The sequence below is a fragment of the Gopherus flavomarginatus genome, chromosome 7 (assembly GCF_025201925.1).
Source record: "Gopherus flavomarginatus isolate rGopFla2 chromosome 7, rGopFla2.mat.asm, whole genome shotgun sequence".
NCBI classification, from domain to species: Eukaryota; Metazoa; Chordata; order Testudines; family Testudinidae; genus Gopherus; species Gopherus flavomarginatus.
In genome coordinates, this window is record NC_066623.1 from 98,411,891 (window position 1) to 98,431,151 (window position 19,261).

A 19,261-nucleotide genomic window follows, 5' to 3' on the forward strand; every position below is an offset into this window, starting at 1 on the left:
TATTAGAACAAAAAAACAACAACAACAACAAAAACCAAGCCACAAGAAGTCCTTGTGGCACCTTAGAGGCTAACAAATTTATTTCGGCATAAGCTTTTGTGAAGTGGGTTCTAGCCCACAAAAACTTATGCCCAAATAAATATGTCTCTAAGGTGCCACAAGGACTCCTAGTTTTTTATAAAGAGGATAGTGTTCTCCATGTCCACTAAAGGCAGGACAAGTAGCAATGGGACTTAATCTGTAGCAAGGGAGATTTAGGTTACATGCGAAGAAAAGCTTTCTGAGGGTATGTCTACATCTACAATTTTGCAGCGCTGGTTGTTACAGCTGTATTAGTACAGCTGTATAGGGCCAGCGCTGCAGAGTGGCCACACTTACAGCAACCAGCGCTGCAAGTGGTGTTAGATGTGGCCACACTGCAGCGCTGTTGGGCGGCTTCAAGGGGGGTTCGGGGAACGCGAGAGCAAACCGGGAAAGGAGACCAGCTTCCCCGCGGTTTGCTCTCGCATTCCCCGAACCCCCCTGCAAACCACAGGGAAGGAGACCTGCTTGCTCGGGGGTTCGGGGAACGCGAGAGCAAACCGCAGGGAAGGAGACCTGCTTGCTCGGGGGTTCGGGGAACGCAAGAGCAAACCGGGGAAGGAGACCAGCTTCCCCGCGGTTTGCTCTCGCGTTCCCCGAACCCCGCTGCAAACCGCAGGGAAGGAGACCTGCTTGCTCGGGGGTTCGGGGAACGCGAGAGCAAACCGCAGGGAAGGAGACCTGCTTGCTCGGGGGTTCGGGGAACGCGAGAGCAAACCGCAGGGAAGGAGACCTGCTTGCACAGGGGTTCGGGGAACGCGAGAGCAAACCGGGGAAGGAGACCAGCTTCCCCGCAGTTTGCTCTCGCATTCCCCGAACCCCCCTGCAAACCGCAGGGAAGGAGACCTGCTTGCTCGGGGGTTCGGGGAACGCGAGAGCAAACCGGGGAAGGAGACCTGCTTGATTACCAGAGAGGCTTCCTCAGGTATGCTGGGATACCTGCTTATTCCACGGAGGTCAAGAAAAGCGCTGGTAAGTGTCTACTCTTGATTACCAGCGCTGGATCACCAGCGCTGGATCCTCTACACCCGAGACAAAACGGGAGTACGGCCAGTGCTGCAAACAGGGAGTTGCAGCGCTGGTGATGCCCTGCAGATGTGTACACCTCCTAAGTTGCAGCGCTGTAACCCCCTCACCAGCGCTGCAACTTTGTGATGTAGACAAGCCCTAATTACAAGTTAAGCTCTGGAATAGGCTTCCAAAGGACCTTGTGGAATTGCCATCACTGGAGGTTCTTAAGAACGGTTTTGACAAACACTTGTTAGGGCTGGTCTAGGTTTACTTGGTCCTGCCTCAGTGCTGGAGACTAGACTTGATGACTTCTCAAGACCCTGCAAGCTTGATATTTCGAAGATACTATGAAAACAAATTTTGAAACTTCGAATTTTGCTGTGAAATAGAATAGTCTTCCTCCTTTCAGCTATTGTCACAGTTCTCTTCAACTCAACTTAAAAATATTATTTTTCTTTTTGCTGTTCAACTTTTATCTAGTACTTATGTTTCCACATTTTCCCCTTTTCCTTCTGGAAGTGATACCGAATAACGATGACCCAGTATTTTTTAGTTAACGGTCAGGTTAAACAATAACACCATTTTGTGTTATGATGCTACCTATGTGTAATGCATTTCAAATGTCACCATCTCTACTGACAATGTTTCATCACAACATCAGTGAATTTCACTTTCATTTTTCCAGAGACATTTTTCTCATTGTGTATTCCCTTAGAGCCTTTTTAAAACTCCTTTTACTTCTAAGTGCTACATCTCTGAAGTCTTCTTTTTGGGGGGAGCCCTAGGAGGGTGTTCAGAGAAAGGAAAGTTACTGAATTCACTTTATTTATGGCTGTATCTTAAAGTTAAATAAATTTTAATGTCAAAGACTGTATTCAAAATATGTATCAAAGAATTTGACAAGCATGGATGATATAACTGACTTACGCCAGGGGATTAACAGCCAGGAAAGTTTCACTTGTATGTTGAAGAATGTATTTAATATCTTATTTTTGAATTCCCTATGAGTTATAATATTTTTTACATCATGACTTTATAGATATCTTGGGGATTTATGAAGTCTTGTATTCTAGACCATCTCAAATGATATTTACTCTTCTGTATCCCTTTTATTCTTAAAAGGCCCATTGCTGTTCTCCATACTCAGAGCAGACCACTGAGTTCTGCTTGAGTTAAGCACATCAGGCTCACAAACATCCCAAGCTATTTGTAAATTGTTATCAGTATAATTAAGAGAAATGAGAACTATTTTTACCAATATATGAAGAGCCAGCAATTCTCCTTTCAGTACTTTTAGCAAAGCATCCCATCACACATACTAGGAAACCTTGAAAGCTTTTTCTAGCAGCTCAATTGTCGTCTACTCCAAAAAGTTTAAAAGGGAGCCCTAGTACCTTGAAAGTCACTCTGAAAACAATTATTATAATCACATCAATATTTATATAGTTCATTTTATCAATGTACCTTAAAAATGTTAAGTCTCAACACTACTGGAAGTATATCCTCATTTTACAGACGTGGAAGCAGCTGAGAAGATAATGCACAAGTCAAAATGTCACTTAGCTAAAACACTGATCTCCAAATTCCTTTAGACAACACCTGGAGATGCATTTCTTACTGAAATCTGCAAGTGAACCTCATTCATGACTGCTGTATCTTTCGGAGTTACATTAGACAATCTCTTAAGTAAAAGGGCAGACATCTTCAGACCTATTATTGGCTACGTTTTAATTGTCTCTCTCTCAGCATTAAGTAAAAATTATCACTTACACCATTAATATGAAGTGTTGGCATGCTAATCACTCCTTTCACCCTACAAGGATCACAGAATACTTGTTTGGTAATTGTGTAAGGAAAGCCCTGTCATCTAATACCCTCAGTGATTTTTTTTTTTTTTTTTTTTACGTATCCTTTTCTTCTCTCTTTCCTTAAAATATTTTAAAGGGCTATGTCCACTGCAAGAGAAAAAAAAATCAGCCTGCCTTCCCAATATGCTACTTAACCTTTGTTAGAATCCAATTTATGTGCTAACGTACAAGATCGATTACAACAAATTCACGGCTTTTTCCATTGTCACTCACATCAAGACTGGCTCTGGTAGTGAAGCGCACAAGGCAACGCTGGATCATATCTGACTGATAAGGGACCTTTAACAAAAGGTCCCTTTTATTATTAAGAATCTTAAAGTGAAACATTGGTGTGCTTTTCCTGTTAATGTTTTGGGTATTCAGCTGAGGAACATTAGAACTGATTGATAGTTTTTTAAGGTCAAGACTACATGGACATGGAGTGCTGATACGTGAAACTGAGGGGAAGTGGATGGCAGCATTATTCTTCGCCTGCTTGGGTTTGGACTGTGTGAGATGAACTTTTTAAGCAGTATCTGACCTGCATCAGTGACAAATGCATCAACCTGATCCATAGATTTTTAGGACCAGAAGGACCACTATGATAATCTAGTCTGACCTCCCAGATGTTCTGAGATTAACTGTAGATTGTTCTTCAGTTTCCTGGTTTGTAGACCCAAGAACCTATGTATTTCACTATGATCTTCAGATACTTTCTCTCATGGACTGCAAAAGGGTTAAATTCACACAGGAATTCATCCCTCCTTCCTACCAAAAAATTGATTGGGCTCCACTCTGGACTAGGTGGTGAGCTACCATGGTTTGCATTATATGACATGCGAAGTCTTCCCTCTGATGCAACAAGAAACAGAACAGTGGAAATCGGAGAGAGCTAACCCCCTAAACTGGGACTTGGCAGATCTGGGTTCAACTCTTGGCTCCACCCCTGGCTTTGACACTATCTGATCACATGCAAGGGATCAAGAAGGGATTTTTCTCCCTAAGTGTATTCTGTTTTTTTAACCTCCTTCTGAAGCATCAGGGATGGCCACAGATGAAGCTGGGACATTGGATGGGATGCGCCAGGGCGCTGAAGTGGCACCATGCATTCTCCCTCTCTCTCTCAGGTGCTTTCTGGCTGATTCCTGCGCACATGCTCAGAGCCTGACCAATCGCTATATGTGGGGTTGTGACGAAATTTTCTCCCAGGTTAGATTGGCAGTGACTTTAGGTTTTTGGTTTTTTTCTTCCTGTGTAGGATGTAGGTGCAGGTCACCTGCCAGGATTATCTGAGTCTCTCTCACGTAATCATTTCCTTGCCATTGTGGGGACCTCAGGCAATGAGGAACCTCAGTCCCTCCTATTGCCCACCGAAGCTGTGGAATCTCCATTATTGGAGATTTTTAAGAGCAGGTTAGACAAACACCTATCAGGAATCGTCTAGCTAATACTTAGTCCTGCTGTGAGTTCAGGGGACTGCACTAGATGATCTCTTGAGGTCCCTTCCAGTGCTACGATTCTATGATTCTCTGCCTGTCACACACAATAATTGAGTCTCCTGTGGATTGTAATACTTCAGTCTAATTCTGGTTGTTGGGTGTAGTGTGTGAGTGATGCTGGTGGCCTGTGATGTACAGGAGGTCACACTAGATGATCTGGTGGTCTCTTCTGGCCTTTGGCTCGGATTCCTGCATAACACAGGCAATAGAACCTCACCCAGAAATTTTTTCACCAAACCTACAATTTCCAGCTGAGCTACAGCACACCTTTTAGACAGATATCCAGTCTTGATTGAAATACTTCAAGTGATGAAGAACCCTTTATTTGTTGGATCATTAGTGTGAGGGCAAAGCAGCTCTTTGATATTTATTGAAGGCTATTAATATATTTTGTAACATGTTTGCATCAGGTATTTCCCTTAAAGAAGGAGACTGCTGTGTAGGACTGCTCTCTATAAAAAGGTGCTTGTCCTAGCACTGGATGGAGAAGGGAAAAACATAGGTATAGACACCCTGGCGTCCTTTCATAGCTTAGATGGCTACAATATAACATTTACCTGTCAAAGGAAAAAGTTAATGAAGTTACGGAGTATCCAAGAATTTTGAAAGGGGAGTCCTAACAGAGAGGCTGGCCCAGGAGCAGCTTTTGAGAAGGAGTTACAGTATATATTTCGGCAGGCTAGCTGCAAACCTCCTGGGTATCTAAAGGGTTATAAAACCCAAATAGCTGCAGAGAAAAATGAGTAAATGGAAGATTAGTAGGGATGAAGAACTCCCAGATATAGGGGCCAGAACTTCCAGACTTCAGTCTGATGTGGAACAAGAACCCCAGCTACAAAAGAATCCATAAGCTGAAACTCCAATGAAGAAGGCTTCAACAACTGATTCTCTGGGATTTTTATGCTGCGTGCATGTGTTATTTTGTTCCCTTTGTTCCCCATCAAGCCAACTTGGTCTGCAGACTGGACATCTGATCCCTAAAACTAATTCTCCCAAGGTCCATGAGCTTCACCCAGTATTTAATTTACTTTGGTTGGGTCATGCATGATTTATATCCTTTACTGAGATTTTTAGAACAAAGTTTTACATTCTGCATTCTTACACAGTGAATGATTTTGGAATGCAATATGGAAAACCAAGCATGAACATAACTGATTTTTAAAAGAGGTACGAAGTCAAAATGGCTCAAAGAGCCAATCTCATTAAAGACATTACTATTTAGTGAAATTTCTTCAGTGGGGGCAAAAAGAAGGAACAAATTTTGGATGTTAGAAGGAAAATACATCAACTTCAATTATAAGCTGTTGTGAAAAAAAAAGTTCCCATGTGGTAGAGATGGGCTCCACTTAACGAAGAGAGAGAAGAGCATCTTCGCAAGCAAGCTGGCTAACGTAGTGAGGAGGGCTTTAAACTAGGTTCACCAGGGGAAGGAGACCAAAGCCCTGAGGTAAGTGGGGAAGTGGGATGCCGGAAGGAAGCACGAGCAGGAGAGCATAAGAGAGGAGGACTCCTACTTCATACTGAGAAAGCAGGACAATCAGCGAGTTATCTTAAGTGCCTATACACAAATACAAGACGCCTGGGAAACAAGCAGGGAGAACTGGAAGTCCTGGCACAGTCAAGGAATTATGAGGTGATTGGAATAACAGAGACCTGGTGGGATGAATCACATGACTGGAGTACTATCATGCATGGATATAAACTGTTTAGAAAGGACAGGCAGGGCAGAAAAGGTGGAGGAGTTGCATTGTATGTAAGAGAGCAGTATGACTGCTCAGTGCTCCAGTATGAAACTGCAGAAAAACCTGAGAGTTTCCGGATTAAGTTTAGAAGTGTGAGCAACTAGGGTGATGTCGTGGTGGGAGTCTGCTATAGACCACTAAACCAGGGAGATGAGGTGGATGAGGTTTTCTTCCGGCAACTAACAGAAGTTACTAGATCACAGGCCCTGGTTCTCATGGGGGACTTCAATTACCCCAATATCTGCTGGGAGAGCAACACAGTGGTGCACAGACAATCCAGGAAGTTTTTGGAAAGTGTAGGGGACAATTTCCTGGTGCAAGTGCTGGAGGAACCAACTAGGGGCAGAGCTCTTCTTGACCTGCTCCTCACAAACAGGGAAGAATTAGTAGGGGAAACAAAAGTGGATGGGAACCTGGGAGGCAGTGACCATGAGATGGTCGAGTTCAGGATCCTAACACAAGGAAAAAAGGAGAGCAGCAAAATACTGACCCTGGACTTCAGAAAAGCAGACTTTGACTCCCCCAGGGAACTGATGGGCAGGATCCCCTGGGAGAATAACATGAGGGGGAAAGGGGTCCAGGAGAGATGGCTGTATTTTAAAGAATCCTTATTGAGGTTGCACGAACAAACCATCCCCATGTGTGGAAAGAATAGTAAATATGGCAGGCAACCAGCTTGGCTTAACAGTGAGATCCTTGTTGATATAAACACAAAAAAGAAGCTTACAAGAAGTGGAAGATTGGACAAATGACCAGGGAGGAGTATAAAAATATTGCTCAGGCATTCATGAATGAAATCAAGAAGGCCAAATCACACTTGGAGTTGCATCTAGCAAGAGATGTTAAAAGCAACAAGAAGGGTTTCTTCAGGTATGTCAGCAACAAGAAGAAAGTCAAGGAAAGTGTGGGCCCCTTACTGAATGAGAGAGGCAACCTCGTGACAGAGGATGTGGAAAAAGCTGAAGTACTCAATGCCTTTTTTGTCTCTGTCTTCACGAACAAGGTCAGCTCCCAGACAACTGCACTGGACAGCACAACATGGGGAGGAGGTGACCAGCCCTCGGTGGAGAAAGAAGTGGTTCAGGACTATTTAGAAACTTTAGCAAAGCTTTTTGATATGGTCTCCCACAGTTTTCTTGCCGGCAAGTTAAAGTAGTATGGGATGGATGAATGGAATATAAGGTGGATAGAAAGCTGGCTAGATCATCACGCTCAACGGGTAGTGATCAATGGCTCCATGTCTAGTTGGCAGCCGGTATCCAGCGGAGTGCCCCAAGGGTCAGTCCTGGGGCCGGTTTTGTTCAATACCTTCATTAATGATCTGGAGGATGGCGTGGACTGCACCCTCAGCAAGTTTGCAGATGACACTAAACTGGAAGAAGTGGTAGATATGCTGGAGGGTAAGGATAGGATACAGAGGAACAAATTAGAGGATTGGTCCAAAAGAAATATGATGAGGTTCAACAAGGACAAGTGCAGAGTCCTGCACTTGGGATGGAAGAATCCCATGCACTGCTACAGACTAGGGACCAAGTGGCTAGGCAGCAGTTCTGCAGAAAACGATCTAGGGGTTACAGTGGACGAGAAGCTGGATATGAGTCATCAGTGTGCCCTTGATGCCAAGAAGGCTAACAGCATTTTGGGCTGTATAAGTAGGGGCATTGCCAGCAGATTGAGGGACATGATCATTCCCCTCTATTCAACATTGGTGAGACCTCATCTGGAGTACTGTGTCCAATTTTGGGCCCCACACAACAAGAAGGATGTGGAAAAATTGGAAAGAGTCCAGTGGAGGACAACAAAAATGATTAGGGGGCTGGAGCACATGACTTATGAGGAGAAGCTGAGGGAACTGGGATTGTTTAGTCTTCAGAAGAGAAGAATGAGGGGGGATTTGATAGTTGCTTTCAACTACCTGAAAGGGGGTTCCGAAGAGGATAGAGCTAGACTGTTCTCAGTGGCAGCAGATGACAGAAGAAGTAGTAACGGTCTCAAGTTGCAGTGAGGGAGGTTTAGGTTAGATATTAGGAAAAACTTTTTCACTAGGAGGGTGTTGAAGCACTGCAATGGGTTACCTAGGGAGGTGGTGGAATCTTCTTCCTTAGAGGTTTCTAAAGTTAAAGCTTGACCAAGTCCTGGCTGGGTTGATTTAGTTGTGGATTGGTCCTGCTTTGAGCAGTGGATTGGACAAGATGACCTCCTGTGGTCTCTTCCAACCCTGATGTTCTATGATTCTATGATTCAAAATAGAGAAATGAGGGTATTTGTTTCAACCCACAATAATTTTATCATGCCCTCCTCAGAAGGTGTTTTATATGTTCCCTTGCCAAATTGTATCCAATATCTTTCTTAACTCTTTATTGGATTTAGGAAAGCTACTCATGCTCTTTCTTATGACAGGTTGGATTGCAAACAAAAGATTTAGAGAATATCTACTATCTCTCAGTTGTAATGTATCGTATGGAACCATGCTAACACCTTCTGCAGAGTTTAGTGCTATAATAAGTCTGACGTGGTGGCTTGTTTATATAACAGTGACACTTCCTGATCCTTTTCACAAGCCATTGATACAAGTTGTTGTATGTAAAATAGCTAAATGCTACTTCTGTAATATGCATCAAAGGGAATGCCCATGTCAGTTTTCTCTGCAGCCCTGTCCTAGAAAATCCTACGCAAACAGAAGAACTTGTGTATCTTTTCATATGGACCTGCTTATTTAACAGCATCTCACACAGAATACCTTTATACAATGGAGGAAAATGCACAATGAATTCCTTCAATTTTTGTGGGCTCAAAATTTCATTAAAAATCTTAAGTGAACTGCAAGCTCCATAAAACACTTTGATCTTACCAAGTAGTGACAGCAGAATCAACAGCAGAGCGTAAGCTAGCCTATATCACTCTGCTACTCCTGCTGGGCAATCACTATCCACCTGAGCAGCAGAGACAAGGTATTTGGGGCACAGGCGTATAAAAGAGTGACAAACAAGAGTTTACAATTCACTGCTTGACCCCTCCTCTAACTAATTTTCCCCTGGCTGTGCAAGAGTAATAGGAAATGAAGGGAGTGGAGAGGGTTTGAGAGGGAAAGCAAGGTGTTTTGTGTTAGCTAGGTTAAGTTTAATTTGATGGCAAGGGATCAAAGAAACAGAGACTGAATGGATGGAGACAGATCAGGAGTGAAGAGGCACATTTATGAATGGTCAGGGAAGATAGAAATGCCAGTTGAAGTTATGTGTTCAAAAGAAATCACTCAAAGTTAAGATGTAGAGGAAGAAGAAGAGAGGGCCTAAGACACGAATTTGTGGGAAACTCACAGACACTGCAAGAAAGGAGGAGAACCTAGGCTATGGAACTCACTACCAGAAAAGCAACACCATGCATTGCGTTCAATACAAAATACAAAACTCCTCTCCTCTTTGACTTAGCTTTTCCTCAATAAAAAATTCACTAACAAAGCCCCAACCACCACCATCACCATCAAACTCCACACAAGAAGCTGCAAAGGAAGGAAGGAAGATAGAGAAAGATTATTTCTATGTGAAAATAGGAGTGGATCAGATACTGCTATAAGGAGGGTTCATACAAACGAATAGACTAGATGGATCCAGTGAAGGAGGGACCATGGGAACTAAAGTGAGGGAGGAGGTGAACTAGGAGAAGACAGTGTCACAAAAAAGACAAAGGAGAATAAGTTGCCATGAAAAACAGTGTGGTGAACAGAGTCAAAAGCAGCAGGGGAGTCACGGAGAAGAACGAGTACACCTGGCCAGATTTGAGGACTTTGAAATCATTAAACCCTTAGTGAGAAGTATCAGTGACATGGAGAGAGAAGCCAGACTGGAAAGGACCCACGACAGAGTTGGAGGATATGAATTTGAGGCAGCTATTGTAAACTTTTCACTCAAGGAGTTTTGAATTTAAAAAGAAAAGAAGAGGGGAGACTGAGAAATAGTTACAGAGGAAGGTAGGTTTGAAGGTTGGCTTGTTGAGGGTGGAAAAGAGGAGGGGAGGGAAGACAGAGGATGAGTCCAAAGTTCAAATGCTATATCCCCTTTACTCTTTCTTCAATTCACTTCTGTCAAGCTATTAAAAAAACTCTTGGGCCTATCCTAACTTCCTTCAATTCAACATATCTTAAATTGATCAAAAAATTGTTCAATCAAAACTATCATCTTTGATTTTGGATTCTAAACTTACATTCTCTCAACTATTAGGAACTTTGATGTCTCACAATCTTCAACAGATGCTCTCCACTCTCATCTGCAAATTCTCCACTCTCCCCAGAATATTGCCTGTGTCATGTGCGACTTAAACCACCCATTTGAAGAAATGCTTATTCTCACCTTCCTTTCCTCTCAGTCTGATGGCTATAATATTAAAACTATTCTTCATGCATGTAACTCGGTTAAGATTCAAACTCTCTTTATAGGGAAGTCACTGACACCATGCCCCACATCTATGGTGTAAACACTTACTTCACCGTGGAAAAGGTTATATGGCACTAGTAGTAAAAATAGGTCAGAACTTAATAACCAGATAGTAACAGACTGTGAATCCAAGTGACGACCGAACCTTATGATATTCTGAACAAAAAGTGCACTCAACTATGCTTATAGCTTTATCCATCGCTTCACATGGACTCAGACATTCTATGTTTCATAGTGACATACAGAATGACATGGAATTCTACTGTACAGATTACTCTGAAGAAATAGACAGCCCCAGATTTTGAGAGCACAAAGTGTCTAAAGTTTTAAACTTTAAGCCACTCCTTGTGTGGTATAAAGACAGTTGATTGTATTAATCGCTGGTGCTTAAGCCAACAGCTGTAGTTTTTCCCTCTCTGTTTCCTAGACATCATTGTTTACATGGTGTTCTTTGTTTTGTTTTTTAAATAAAAATTGAGTGGCCTTCCAGAAAAGCTCCCAGTTGACAGAAAACTATAAATAATTGCCTTCAGGCATCAGTTGGTAAGAAAATGTTAATGACTGACCAAAAAAAAAAAAAAAAAAAAAAGGAGCCAGTCACAGGGGATTTAATTTGCTTACATTTTATTTGCATTTGCTCAAGATGCTCAGTTGGATGTATCACTCTTACTCATAAAACCCCAGTTATACTACTCATGATTCATTAGGATTGAAAGACAAAGTTATTAATAAACCAGAAGTGCTCAATTATTCTTCTATCCACTTCAATATTGAGCTTTTAACTACAGAAATTATACTCTATTCTAGCCCCATTTTTCTTCTGTGACAGTTAACTACTCATCACACTACTTACAATGTTTAAGTAGATATAAATAAATGTCTAGAGTTAATGTGCGCATCTGTGACGGGGATTTAAGCTAGTGTGTTCTTTTTTCCTCAAGTAAAAAAAAAAAAAAAAAAGTGTAGTGAAGGCTTCAATAAAGAAGACCAACTTCAGTTTCTGAATTTCCCAAGCACACTTTTTACTTTCAAAAGCCATCTGATATGTATAAGTTAGCCCATGTGACTTTTATGTGGTGTGCAGACCACCCAGAAAAGGTAGTGAAAGATTCTTCAACTTTAAATTAAAGCCAGTGAGCCCTTCTTTACCAAAGTCAAGATGATTTAAGGACTAAAACATCAATTTACCATGACAATTGCCCCATTTTGGACATGTTGCACACAAGCACACACATTTGTGCATGCTCATACAGAAACAAATTTCTTTACAATGGACTGCACAATAAGCCACATTCTTTCTAATACCATATACAGTATGGCATAGATTTTTCAAGGCAACTAATGATTTTTGGTTGCTTCCATTTTTGGATGCCCAATTTAAGACATCTTATGGTCAATCCGTTGAGAGTCTGCCTCAGCACTTTCTGGAAAAGCAGTCCCTTTTAAGGTGTCTCAATTTGGGCATCCAAAAACTAAGGCCACCAAATCACTTCTCATTTTTCAAAATCTCGTCCCATATCATAGGGTAAAAGCACACAAAAGACCAGATTTCACGGGGAAAGACCAGATTTCACGGTCTGTGACATGTTTTTCATGGTCATGAATTTGTAGGGCCCCTACTTATAATCCATCTTTTGTAGATAATAAACTTGTTTTATGTTTCATCTAAACCAGTGTGCCTTTAAGTGAAGTGTCTGGAGAAAAGTCTCAGCTTGGTTTAACACAGCTTGTTGCATATTCCTCTCCACATTGAGAGGGGGGCAAACTGGGTAATAAATTCACACTGGTCGGGGTTTCAGTCAGGGCAGGACATTACAGCTCTGGGGTCCTAGGCTGAGAAGCTGGTGATATCTTAACTATAGTCTCTCTATTGTTGGTTCATGCAGTGGCTGGTCAGCCTCATGTAACTGCAGCTGGATGTGTCCCTGCCTGTGCAAATGCTGGTGGGAATATAAGACCAGGAGTGGTCTACAGCTTGTCACAGCAGCACCGTGTGAGTGGAAACTCAGGCTGGTGAGTCAGAGGACTCAGTGGTACCTCAGTTCCAGGTAGTACCCCGGGGGGGAACCATCACGATAAGTTCCACTGTATCTAAAATGGAAGAATATACAAGGTTCTTCCCCTCCTTTCTCCCCTCCCCCCTCTCCTGAGTTAAGCACAAGCTCCTCTCTGACTGCCCCCATCTTATTTACTTCACAGCCTTCAGAGGGGGACTAGTTTGTTGTCTGTAGTAAAAACCAATGACCTTTTGAGTTTAAAATGTAATCTCCAGGGGGCAATAATTTTTTTTAAAACCTAGTGGCAACAGAGTAGCTTTTAAAATCCAAGCAGCCACAGATTTTAACATTAATCTTCACCACCAGTGATTCTGTGCATGTTTATACAAATAGAATATGGTGTGGCACCAGGTTCAGTCCAAATATTATACTGTGATAACTAACACAGCCCTTTAAATTGGTTTCAATATTAATGTACAGTATGTTAATTTAAGACTAGTAGTAATATGAAAACTTTAGAATCCATCATTAATCCAGTATTTTTAAAATATTATATTACCAATATGCATTCAACTTCTTTCAAGAAAAAATTAGGAACCCACCAAACAACATGACTGGCAATATTTTTGAAAATTCCAGACAATGAACAGTACTGTAAACTCAACTACTCCTCACTAGTATATAGATTTGATATTATGACATGAGAGATCTTTTTTAGGTACAGTATAATCACTGAGCCCTTTTAATGTCCCTAATGACAAAAAGCCATTTTTTGTCCAATTATGAGAAAGTAGTGTGAATTTTTGTATGTTTTGGATAGTTGTGTGATATTTAGATATATAATACGGATGGATGCAGCTATGCTAAGTACTAAATTCCTAACAAAACAAAAGTAAACCCTAGTGCATAAAACACCAATGAATTAAATACATTAGAAATGTCCTCAGATCTTTGTGGGTATTATTATTTTGTTTCCTCAACACTGTTGCCATGGTTTCTTTGGGAACAATGCTGCATATCGCAATGAGTAATTAAATTTTAGAAAGGGAAACTGTCAGGTAGTTTAGGATAAAAATATATATTTAGTTAGAACAAACGGATTTGTTAAGACCTAATGTTAATTGAAATTTTTTAAATTTTATTTATATACAAATATTTTGCAGAAATATTAACAGAAAAGTGAATCCAACCTAGGCAATTAGACAACACAATGAAATGTAGTTTAGAAATTTAGTGGTAATGCACTTGGGAAAAAATAATTTGAACTTCTCAAACACATAGGTGGGTTCACATAGGTGGGTTGAAGAAAAAAATATTTTTATAGACACAGACCACTGACAGAATGAGACTGGCGTGTCATTGGGAACAGCTCCCTAAAAACCTCTGTCGAGTTGAGTCACAAGAATAGTCTAGAACAGCAGCAATGTGGGAATGCTTTGTCAGGAACGGGATAGAGAATAATAATGAAACTAATACAAGGCCTTTATATCAAATTGATGGCACATCCTGATCCTCATTACTGTGTCCAGTTCTGATCACCTCCGCTTAAAAAAACAAACAAAACAGAAATAGAAGAAGTCCAGAGAAGGATAAGGAAAATTCTTAGAAACGTGGAAAGTCTTCCACATAATTTAGTTAAAAGAGGCTACAAATACAAGATGACTTAGATGATAGAACAGAGCTATACAGGGGAAACAGAAAATGGAACAGAGAAGGCCCTCCTATCATACTTCCCCCTCCTCTCGCATATTACAAGCACAAAGGAACTGACTCCACAACTGAATTGAAAGTTTACAAACACATTTAAAGCATGGAACTGACTGCAACAAAATATTGAGGCAAACTGCTTAGCAGGATACATTAAAAAGATTAGATATTCATATAAACATCATCATCTACAATTCAGGACACAACCCAACCCTCAACTGGTACTAGGAAAAAAAACAACTTCTCCCACAAAGCACATGCTATTGCATAATATCCATTGCCGGACTTTATCCACCATACTCTGTAGTGTCTAGTATTGGTAACTGTCAGAGACAGGATAATTGACTAGAATCTCCGCTGTCAATTCCTATGAACAGTGTTATCACACCTATCAATTTAGTTTCACCAACCTGCATGAATTCAAGCAGTACCAAAAGAATTCAAAAGAAGCACCAAAGATGAACAGTAAAATTTCCTTTTTACCAATCTTTGAGTTTTCATAAACTAAAGTTGGGCTTACTTACACTTGGGGTGATTTTTAAATGTATGATTTATTTTATCCGATAGCCTACTTCTCATCCTGGGTCACTAATCATACTATCATAGACAAGCATGAAAGTTGAGCTCTGATATATTATGCACCTTAATTTCAACTCCAGCAAAGAATAACATTCTTAAAACGGAAGTTTTTTTTTAAATAGTACCTAAAATTGCTAGAATTTTTCTTATATTATTCCATTTTCCACATATTAACTCAACTCCAAGAATGACCATAACCATATCCAAATTACTGTATTTCCTTTGAACTAGAGAAGGGCTGAGGTCTAATTTCAAATCCTAATTTGCCTAAAGTTTGAGTGTACTATATTTGAATCCAGAGTTTAATTCAAGCGCTTCTCTATTTTGACTCTTTGCCCTGGAAAGTAATTCATGTCTGATAGCTTCTTCCATTTAGTTAGTTACTTGGAGAGTTCGTTTACTTATCTGCACATCCAATTTAAATGCATATGCTGATGCAAAGTTGTAAAATGCTCTTGAAAGAGTACAACTGTCCAGCCACCAAATTAAAAATTACTTGCATGTTTTGAGGGCAATTCATTTTTCCCCTGGGAAAACTCTGCTCTGAGGCAGTTTTGTTTTTACTGAATGTTAAAACAGGTTTGATGGAGTCTAAGGAGGTCAAGTTACTTGCATAAGGTCACATAAGTGAGTTAGTGGTTTAAATGGGAATCAGAAGCCAGTTCTTTGTTCTAGCCCCTAGATCAGTTACCTAAAACAATGTTTGCCATTTCTATCAAAATTGATCACATTTAGCATGAGATGGAGTTCTGAGAATAAGCAAGTTGAAAGAAAAATTAGAATTTTAGATTTGTCTTTCATTCAATCTGTTCCTTTAGCCTTTATTTCACGCACTGCAGTGTATTAAAACAGAAATAACCAATGTGGGGGCCTACACTTACCTAATATTAAACTCAAGATTTAATTTTTTTAACCTAAACATATGTTGAATTTTCAAATCTATTATTTTAAATAAATAGACAAAAATTTGAGTGATGCAAACAGATGTAATAAGCTAATCATATATCTGCACATAAATCAGATGAGCTTCAGCTGAAATTAAATTTGAAAGCTCACAAGTACACAACACTGCACATACAATATCAATGTGTTAGTGATCACTAAACATGCACCTAAAGTGAAGATTATTTAAAGGGCACAGTCAACTTGAAATCTAGTCAATTTTTTTTAGGAAAGCAGTGTCAATACTATATCTGTCTCCAAGTCCTGCCTATACTAGACATGTTTTTCACTCCCTTGTTGCTGAGTGAAAAACCCATACAGAAAAGTAAACTGCCTTTCTATTCAGAGGAGAGCAAAGCTACTAGATGGGTACAAAGTAAACAACCTTTAGTTATTGTTCATTCCAATTTCATGTGTAAGAATAGTCAATAAAATAAATTCAGACAAAAGTGCGATATATAAGTTGACTGTGTCCCTTTAAAAACCCAACACTTTCACCCAACGGATGGCCAGGGATTTTTATACATTCCATTTTTTCCTTACCTGTTGAACTTCACTTTCTCCATTTGAGATTTTTTCGGTATACACAAAGGAGTTGAATATCCGCTGTAATAAAATCAGAAATGGTGCTTAAGGGACTTTGGCATAATACTGATTTCAAGCAATATTGAAGGGTGAAAAAAAACAATAAGAATGCAATATGTTAGGAAAGGACAGATTTCATATTATGAGTCATTTAAAACAGGTTTTTAAAACTGTCAACTTTAGCTAAAGATAACCACGTTTATGCAAGCAAAATACATGCCTCTATAATTAAATAAGTAAACCAGAGGTTTATGTTTTTAAAAAGAAAAATACAGGATGTTATTTGCAGAACCTCTGCTATTTTATCCAACTGATATAATTTAAAATATCTATGCTTCCTATTTAAAATCTGTTACCTCTAAATACTATAATTGTTTACAGATACTAACCATTTAACGTAATAAAGCTCTTTCAAAAAGTTATTCTTTCCATATTCTCCAAGTTTTTAATTCATTTCTGATCCTCCAGTTGTTGGCTTTTGCCTGTATCCAAAAGCGGGTGGGCTAGAGACTATAAGGTGGGTCTCTGTGTTTGGATGACATGAGAATGAGACCTGATTTTGTATGCCTGCTAGGAAGTGAGACTGGCATTGAATATCCCCACGTCAGAAGACGGTGGTGTAACAGCAATTACTATTCCGGTCTAAGTTTCTAGAGTTGGAAAGCAAAGGACTCTCAGAATTCTTTGAGGGGGTCAACAAGCATGTGGACAAGGGGGATCCAGTGGATATAGTGTACTTAGATTTTCAGAACAGCTTTGACAAGGTCCCTGACCAAAGGCTCATAAGCAAAGTAAATTGTCATGGGATAAGAGCGAAGGTGCTTTCATGGACTGGTAACTGGTTAAAAGATAGGAAACAAAGGGTAGGAATAAATGGCCAGTTTTCAGAATGGAGAGAGGAAAATAAACTGTCTCCCAGGGGTCTGTACTGGGACCAGTCCTGTTCAAAATATTAATAAACGATCTGGAAAAAGGGGCAAACAGTGAGGTGGCAAAATTTGCAGATGATACAAAACTACTCAAGATAGTTAAGTCCCAAGCAGACTGCGAAGAGCTACAAAAGGATCTCACAAAACTGGGTGACGGGGCAACAAAACGGCAGATGGAATTCAATCTTGATAAATGCAAAGTAATAATGCACATTGGAAAACATAATCCCGACTATAGATATAAAATGATGGGGTCTAAATTAGCTGTTACCACTCAAGAAAGAGTTCTTGGAGTCATTGTGGATACTTCTCAGAAAACATCCACTCAATGTGCAGCGGCAGTCAAAAAGTGAACAGAATGCTGGGAATCATTAAGAAAGGGATAAGTAAGACAGAAAATATCACATTGCTGCTACATAAATCCATGGTATGCCCTTGAATACTGCATACAGATGTGGTCACCCCATCTCAAAAAAAGGTATATTGGAATTAGAAAATGTTCAGAAAAGGGCAACAAAAATGTTTAGGGGTACGGAATGGCTGCCATATGAGGAGAGACTAATAAGACTGGGACTTTTCAGCTTGGAAAAGAGACAACTAAGGGGGGATATGATAGAGGTCTATAAAATCATGACTGCTGTGGAGAAAGTAAATAAGGAAGTGTTATTTACTCTCTCTCATAAATACAAGAACTAGGGTTCACCAAATGAAATGAATAGGCAGCAGGAAACAAACAAAAGGAAGTACTACTTCACACAATGCACAGTCAACCTGTGGAACTCTTTGCCAGAGAATGTTGTGAAGGTCAAAACTATAACAGTGTTTAAAAAAGAACTAAATAAGCTCATGGAGGATAGGTCCATCAATGGCTATTAGCTAGAATGGGCAGGGATGGTGTCCCTTGCCTTTGTTTGCCAGAAGCTGGAAATGGGCAACAGGGAATGAATCACCTGTTCTGTTCATTCCCTCTGGGGCACCTGGCATTGGCCATTGTCAGAAGACAGGATACTGGGCTAGATGGACCTTTGGTCTGACCTAGTATGACCGTTCTTATTGTGTGTGTGGAGCCTTCATAGGCTTTATATCGTTACCAACAGTAGTTATATCCTGGCAAGGACTCGCATGAGCACCTTGTTTGAATTCTGCCATCAAATTCAAAGTAAGGTGCAAGGAAACCTTCTCAAAACATCTGAGTTCTTCATCTCCCTGGGACAGCTCCAGCTAGGCATTTATACTGCGAGTACACCTCTGACATTCAACAGAGCACTGCTAAACAATCCCTGCCACAGATGGTTTATTCCCAGATCTAAAAAAATAAAAATAAAAATACTTCAAACGAGCAGCATTTTGCTTTTGTGATGGACCAGATGAAATTGATGGGTAGGTATTTACAAAAAGGTCCCTGAGGAAGATATTCTCAACATTTCCTAGAAGATTCCCCACTTCAAATACCAAGTTGAACACGGAACAACACCATCAATACACTCAGAAGACTGTTCAGGAACAAAGTACAACTATTTCTGATGAAGCACAGCTTAATACATTTAGTTGCCCAGGGATGTCTTGCAGGTGCTGAAGGGTATGCTTGTGTTCATTTTGGATAAAATGTGGTTTGCAGGGTGCTTATGCATAGGGAAGCATGCTGTGGCTCACCACCCTAGGAACATTCTAGAGAAGGCCGGGGGGAGAGGGGTGAGCTCAGCATGTGAAATGGACAACTATGACCATGTGATAAACAAATCAATTTATGGAAAGGTTAACTCTTATTTGTTAGAGGTTCATGTTATGTAACTTGTTATGTAAGTGCCATGTGCTATAAAATAGCAAGGGGAGGGGCTCCTTGCTGGAGGGACTCTGCCTGATTTTTTGTATCAGGGGCTCTCCTTTTGTGCATGTTGAATAAAGCCTTGTT

At 40.4% G+C, this 19,261-nt stretch overlaps 1 protein-coding gene across 3 annotated transcripts in view; it reads right to left on the bottom strand.

The window, feature by feature from the left end:
• The window catches only part of CACHD1 (cache domain containing 1), a 204,106-nt gene that overhangs the window by 108,895 nt on the left and 75,950 nt on the right, over nt 1-19,261 (bottom strand). For 2 of the 3 annotated variants that reach the window (XM_050961969.1, XM_050961968.1), the window contains exon 2: nt 16,379-16,441. The exons of the other annotated variant lie outside the window; for it this stretch is intronic. In XM_050961969.1, coding sequence (XP_050817926.1) covers nt 16,379-16,441 — 63 coding nt within the window. The remainder of the gene's footprint in view (nt 1-16,378; nt 16,442-19,261) is intronic. 3 annotated transcript variants of the gene reach the window in all.